The sequence below is a fragment of the Cariama cristata genome, unplaced genomic scaffold, assembly GCF_000690535.1.
Source record: "Cariama cristata isolate BGI_N322 unplaced genomic scaffold, ASM69053v1 scaffold41259, whole genome shotgun sequence".
NCBI lineage: Eukaryota > Metazoa > Chordata > Aves > Cariamiformes > Cariamidae > Cariama > Cariama cristata.
The window spans coordinates 3,510-10,775 of NW_009634810.1; the positions used below are offsets into that span (position 1 = coordinate 3,510).

Sequence of the window (7,266 nt, forward strand, 5' to 3'; positions counted from 1 at the left end):
CCAGCCCTTCCCTGAACTTTTAACATTCAAAGAAGTTATACATGTTTAAACTCTTTAAGGAAAAAAAATGCTTGAAAAGGCTTATCTGCTATTTTAATCTGGAGATAGAGACCTATCTGGATGGACTTAATACAGAAGGTTAGTATGTGTTTTTGGTGCCTGATCCTAAAGTTCAAGTCCAGCCATATGAAGAATATTTCTGTATACTCAGCAAAAAATCACTTTAGGGCTAGGAATACGTATGTGGTAGGCTCCTGTACGTATTTTGGTTATTTTGCCTACTGTATTAAGCAATAAAATATAAAAGGAAGATTTGAAATGTGATCAGCAGGGTATCCTTGTTTCTGACTAGTTGTGAAGATTTCTTCATGAAGTACCATCTGGACCTGAGGCAGTGTCTGTGTAAAATCTCTTTATGCTGCAGTGGAACATAACTAAAGGCCTGATCCAGAATATGTAGTGACAGGCAAGGGGATGGGGTTAGTAGTACCTGATCTCTCACTTGTCTTATCTATCAGCAGCTAACATGAAAACTTTGATGTCCTTAATTCACGTCTTATAGAACATAACACTTAAACTCTTTTGATGAGCTCTAGTGCTCAAGTTGTTGAATCAAATTTGTCTGTGCAATTAATTCTTATCCTGGAAAGACATCAAAACACTATAGTTCTTATAACTGCAACTTTTAAGAACTTTCAGGAATTGTGATCTTAAAGCAAACACTCTTGAAGGAAACTGTTACTTGATGTTGTTTTGTTGTCATAGAAAAGAAGGTGGCTGACCATCCTTTTGAAAGTAGTGACTACTGTTGATGCAATAACCTGAAAAATGTTTGCATGATTCACTCTCTACACCGGTAGGGTGTCACAAGTGCTTTCTGTTTACTCCTCACTATGTTCTTTGTTTTTCTGTCAAATATCTGAGCCTCTTAGTACACTTGCTGTATTTTTTGCAGTCTGTTTGTTGACTAGAAGTTAGTGGTATAAAAATCATACTTCTCATTTTTGTCTGTCATCTATTTCCAAATGATCCTTCTCTCATCTCTTACATTCTTCACAGTGTTTCTGTTCCATTATTAGTTAAACTTTTCACAGACAGACAGCCTTTCATAACACTATGTTGCTATTATTTTCACACACAGAAAGGAAGAAATAAGGTGCCTTGGATAGTTTGATGTCATGTAATGAAGAGGATGACAGCTGTCATACTGTCCAGTGAAAATAATGAAGTGTTGAACTGATCAGATATTTTTGTTTGTTTTTCTTGCAGGAAGCAAAACCATCAGCTGAGGACTTAGGAGATAAGAAAGAAGGGGAATACATTAAACTCAAAGTCATTGGGCAGGTGAGTTTTTACATAATTAGGTATTGACATGTGGTGGAAGTGTGAGTTTTTGTATTGTAGAAATGAACAAATGAAAGTCGATACTTTTAGTTCTTCAGTGTGGATCTGCCTCTAGTTACTGATGGCCAGTAATGTGTGTTAGTATACTTTCTGTTGTGTTTTTTTAAAAGCTTGAGGAGTTTATGACTCAGGATTTTGTCAGTGTGATCCCCATCTTACAACTAGGGGACCTGATGCATTGAGGGATTAATTTATCCAAGGGTATGAGTGAAGTATGTGGCAAAATCGATAAATTCAGGTCTTCAGAGTTCGTGTAGTACACTAAGCATGAGGTCAGCTTTCTTGGACAGGGATAGGAAGAGGATTCTGTTGGCTGGCATGTTGGTAGATGTGAATGGTGGATTATAAGTCTGAATTCAAGCTGTGTTGGAATGTGAATGTTGAGATCCTTCTTGAACAGAAGTCCTTCTGTGCAAAGAACCCCTAGCTCACATGACTTAACTCAGTATTGTTTGTTGGAGTGTTAATGCGATTGCTGTGGTGTTGATTGAAGATGGATGACTTAAAGTAGGACTAACACAAACTAGCTTACCTCTTGCTGGTTGAATTGACAGTGGTGAGAACATATTCAAAAGCTAAACGTGATGCACGTGCTTTTTTGCACAGAGCCTTTTGGAGTCTGTTTTATCTGTAGCCATTTTGACAGTTGTAGTTACTCGTATCTTATGGCTGGTAGGGAGGACTATAGAATAATGAGACGTAAGACTTCTCCTTAGGGTAGCGTTGTGTTGCCAAGTCTGCCTGTATCCTAACTTCTAGATAATTACTCTAATTGAACAAGGTTTCATATGTATTTTGAAGTGCAAGCTATAACTTGTCTCTCTTGGAATCTTAGAGCAGAAGTCCCCTGCGTATGTATGTTTGTGTTTCGTAAGTACATCAGCTGGGTAAATATGGAAGCACAGACTGAACCATGTATGATTTTTAGTACTTTTTAAACCCAAAATCTCCATAGCGAGCCTAAGGCTATACTATGCTGTCTGTTTTAAAACACAGCGTCCTGTGGAAGTGCATGATGAATTTAGGTTCATGTTATGATGCACCAGGGTATGCACGGAGAAAGTTAAATATGTTAGTTTTATATAAGTTTTTCTTAATGAAAGTCTTAAAATTAGCATAGATAAAGTAAGCAGTTACTACAAAGAGAGTAACTTTTTTCTTTTCTGTTCTTAGGACAGCAGTGAAATTCACTTCAAGGTGAAAATGACAACACACCTCAAGAAACTCAAAGAATCATACTGTCAAAGACAGGTTTGTGAAACAATGACACTTGCTTTAAAAAGAAAATTAAAAGGCAAACGCTTTAGCGTTACTTTTCTCACTGTTCTTTCAAATAAAGACATTTGTTGAGACAGTCAAGCTTCTGTCTCGTTACCAGCAGGACAGGTATCTGACAGTACAAATATAACGGATCTCCTCATTTCTCTTGACAAGTAAAGGTTATTTCTATTTGAGACAGTTGTGAATTTTGTACTAAGTTAAAATTACTATTTGAAAATGTATAGCGGCTGCTCAGAAGACGTAGAAGTTACCTTTTAAAATGCCCAGGCATGCATTTATAGTTACTGTAAAAATCTCCTGTCTCCAAGTGAAATTCCCTTAAAGCTATAGAATACTGCAGCTTAGGATAAGAGCAGCCTTAAGCATTGATTGTTACAGCAGTTGATATGGTAATCCATTAACACTAGCTATTATGCCCTAAGTTAAAGAAATCTGCAACATTAATTGTGGGCGTAGGTAAATAGTAACTACTGTTACAGAACAAAAATATATCTTTACTTCCAGATTCTGTGGCAGGTATTGTGGATTCACTGCTGCTATTTCCAGAAGCCCTGGCCTACTTTACCCCCAGCTTTGGGGATAGGTGCCTTGTGTGGCCTTTTCTTGAGTAACTGTGTTGGAGTTCACTTCAGGAGATATAATAAGAAATAATACTTTGGGTTTTTTTCTTAATACCTTGAGACAAGTTGAACTTGTCAATTGAAGTGTTCTTTTGTAGAATATGTTCTTTTTTGGTATCCTTCTGGAGTAGGAGGAAAGAAAAGATCAAACACCAGGTATGTTTGTGGCCAAATCCAAATTATAATTGTGATTAATTTGAAAAACTTGAAATTTTAAGATAAGGTCTTGGAAATAATTCATGCAGCAGTCTTATTGACTAATGAAACTGTATGCGTGTGGAATTTCTTTTTTTAAGAAAGAAATAATTGTTTGAGTGAACACAGCTATATCTATCTCCTCAGCTGAATTCTGGAGAGCCTGTGATTTCCTTCATCAGCAGTCAGCATGGTTTTTGGTGTTAAGTAGCCTTTCTTTGGTAAAGGGACCGTGACCTTTTCCAAGTTGGCCAGAGGGATTATTGGCACAGTGTGAAGACCTGTTCTGGTCCTGTGAATTTTTCTGCCTAGTTATTTGTAAGCAATATTTCTAAGATCTAATAGATGCACAAAACATGTCATATTTCACTTGCATTTGTTTTGCTCATAACTTGAAAGGGAAGAAAAAGGTGAGGTGTTTGCCTCATCTATTGAGGTGAAGTATGATATTCTGCCATAACACAGGCACACTGTGCAATAGATATATTGCAACTGAACTTTATTTACCATTAGGATGCTCCTTTCTCCATGTTTGAATAGTGTTCCTTTTTCTCCCCCTCAACTCTGTTCTTTCTTGTCCCCAGTGTAGAGCTTTTGCAGAACTGGTAGTCATAAAGGTTGCCATTCCTTCCTATGGTGATACAAGATTGGGAAAGCAAGGGTAGGAGTTCGTGAAGTAAACGTCATATTCCTCCTGTTTTCTTAGGATCTTTAATAAGGCTGATATGCAGGTCAGAAAAGGACAGGACCTTCATGTGTAATGTTGTCCTGGAAGGGAGGGTGTAGTCAGTACTTTATTTATAAAAAAATAAAGACAAGGGGGAAAAAAAAAGCTAAGGAAACTTCCAAGTTGTTGAGCTAGGGCTCCAGTGAAACTTTGGAATAAACATGAATTTCAGCACCATCATGCTCCTTGAGTAACTTCTTTGTACAGTCTACGTAGTTGTGTCAAAATAGCTGAGCCCCCTATGTAACAGGAACTAACGCTTTCTTTTTTGACTTTAGTATGTGGTGGTTTTATTAAAAATGTTTTTCTTATAAATCCATACAAGTTTCAGTAAGATTTTTATTCCTTGTACATCTGTTTCTTTTTTTAGGGTGTCCCAATGAATTCACTCAGGTTCCTCTTCGAGGGTCAGAGAATTACTGATAATCATACCCCCAAGGAGGTGAGTTGCTTTTTAGAAAAAGCGTTACATAGTTCACTGGAGAAGCTAAATACCAAATTGGTTAGTATCTCTGTTCTGCTAGACTGTAAACCAGAATGAAGGTGTTTCTTTAAATATAGGCAACTTTTGGACTATATTTAGTCAAATACAGCCTGACTATATTTGTCTAACTAGAATCTTTAATAAGACCCATACGCAGTTCAGAAAGGGACTGACTTGGACCTTCATGTGTAATGTTGTCTCAGAAGGGAGGGTGTGGTCACAGCTTACCAGAGAGGAAAAACTAAGAGAATCTCCCAGTTGTTGAGCTAGAGCTTCAGTGTGACTTTGGAATAAATATGTATTTAGTTCACATTTATTAGGTGAAAGTGTAAACAGAAAACAGGTTACTTCTGCTGTCCAGTGACTTCCACCAATTGTTATGACAAAGCAGGAAGAAACACTGTTACAATAACGACCTTCTGAACAATCAAACTTGTGTACTGTGAAATTGAACAAGTTACTCTCCTTGAGAGAACAGTTGTAAACAGGCTTTGAGTTGCAAGCTGTAGGTCTTAGCTGTATTGTGAGCTAGTGGTGTGCTATATATAATTCACGTGGCTGTACAGCTGGTGTATTCGCCATGATGTTGGTTACATTCCTGGGCATCTGTGGCCCAAGAAGGGATTTAGAGAAAGGTAAAGCTAGCAACTTCCAGGCTGATGTGTACTGCTCCACAAGTGGATTTAGACTTCACTGATAAGGCTTTTCCTTTGACTGAGATGTATAAGACTGAAGGAAAAGGACTAAAAATCATGACTGTTGGCTAGTGAGATGGTGACTGTAATTTTTTTTCACTCCTTTGATGAATTATGATGGGACAGAGGAACAAACCATTGTATAACTTGTCTAGGACCTGCTCTGAATTCAGTACACCAGATTTATAACAATTATATGCTGTTTTTCTCTGTTCTCACAGCTGGGGATGGAGGAGGAAGATGTGATTGAAGTTTATCAGGAACAGACGGGGGGTCACTCAACAGTTTAGATCCTTCTGTTTGTTTTCTTCCCCCTTAATCCTTTTTTATTTTTAAATAATAGTTCTTTTGTAATGTGGTGTTCAACACTGAATTGAAACTGGCACCCCATCTCTGGGAGTTTATTTTCAAGCGTCTGGTATTTTGAATTCTCGTGCTCATTATACACTATTGTTTCTGTTTTCATTGTGCTGAACTTTTGTGATCCAGCTGCAGCCTTGCTCCCCTCTTCCCTTCTGCCGTCCCCTTTAGAAATACATGTACACACATGCATTTGTATGTTCACTAGGTTCGTGCATTTCAGGCACGAAGGCTGTAAGATCTGCCAGGTGGGCGAGTGTTCTTAATGACTTCCATATCTGCCCTGAAGTTTTGATGTGTGACTGTTTCACTCCTGGACTATAACTTTCAGTGCGAGATGAAGTTTTTCAGAGAACTAAACTGTGGAGAAATTGTGTATCCATAACTCAGAGCTATTTTGCTTAAGTTGTGCTGATGGCCCAATGAAGAAGATTAACAAGTTGGAAATGGAAAAGCTAGAACTGTTGTCATCTGTACCTTGCTCCAGAGATGGCTTTGCTGAAGACATAAAATTGAAAACCCTAATGATTCTTAAGTCTTGCCAGAAGAGCCCAGAAGCATTTTAACTTCATATAGCAATTAGTACACGCAGGTATTCATGCAAGAATGTTCACAGCAGACAACTGGTGTTACTTTGACACTCTTGTTTGTACCTTTTGGCCTGGGACGTGGGTTTTGAATGGACATTGTCTGTACCAGCTTCATTTAAAATAAACAAGAAAAACAATTTTATAAACAACTTGCATTTTCTTTTTAAATGTTTTGAAATGAGAAAAACCATAAAAAGTTATAATTAGGGCATGCTTTTCTAGTAACTATACATTGAAGCCAGAAAAAATTGTGCTCCATAAATATACTTCATTTAAAAAAAATTACTTTTTTCTACTTGCCCTAGTAAAATACTTGATCTGCTTGGTTTGCAGGTGACTGACTGAGACTGCTAGGTGTTTCTTTTCTTATTAGAGAATATTCATATATGGTTACGAACAGCTTCACTTCATGCACAAAAGTTAAACTGAAAATCCAACTTGGAAGGAAATACGAAGATGGTTTTTTATGTCTACATTTCATATGACCGCAGTACCATTAAATAATCTCTCTGTGATGGATGCATGAAAGTGTCACGATAGTTCATCAGGCATCGTTATGAGGGTCCACTTCGTGTTCTAGCTAGTTGCAGGTTCTGAATGGTCAGTTTGAGAACATGTTACTGGATATGAAAGCTGAGATGGGAGGTTATGGGCAGAGTATTGTGGAGAGAAGATTTCTGCACTGTCCCTGCTTCAGCTTTCCTGCAGTTAAATAGAACTCGTTTATGATTTGATGTGGTAAATCAAGTTCAGTATGAATGCCAACTTATTTAAAGATACATTTTAGTGCTGGCATACTTGGAAGAAATTGCAGATTTTGAATGATTACTTTTTTTTATGGCACTTGCTGTAAAGCTAGAAATGCATTTTCTTTCATGCTTATGTTTGTGTCCTGTTTCTGATTTAGTAA

General features: G+C 37.4%; 1 protein-coding gene across 1 annotated transcript; it reads left to right on the forward strand.

The window, feature by feature from the left end:
* Positions 1-1,244: 1,244 nt before the first annotated feature.
* SUMO1 (small ubiquitin-like modifier 1) lies at positions 1,245-6,521 on the forward strand (the record flags this gene model as incomplete). Its single annotated transcript, XM_009707264.1, has 4 exons — positions 1,245-1,344; positions 2,578-2,655; positions 4,598-4,669; positions 5,628-6,521. Coding segments are annotated over 4 exons (319 nt in total), but the record flags the coding sequence as incomplete, so codon positions are not given.
* Positions 6,522-7,266: the final 745 nt, after the last annotated feature.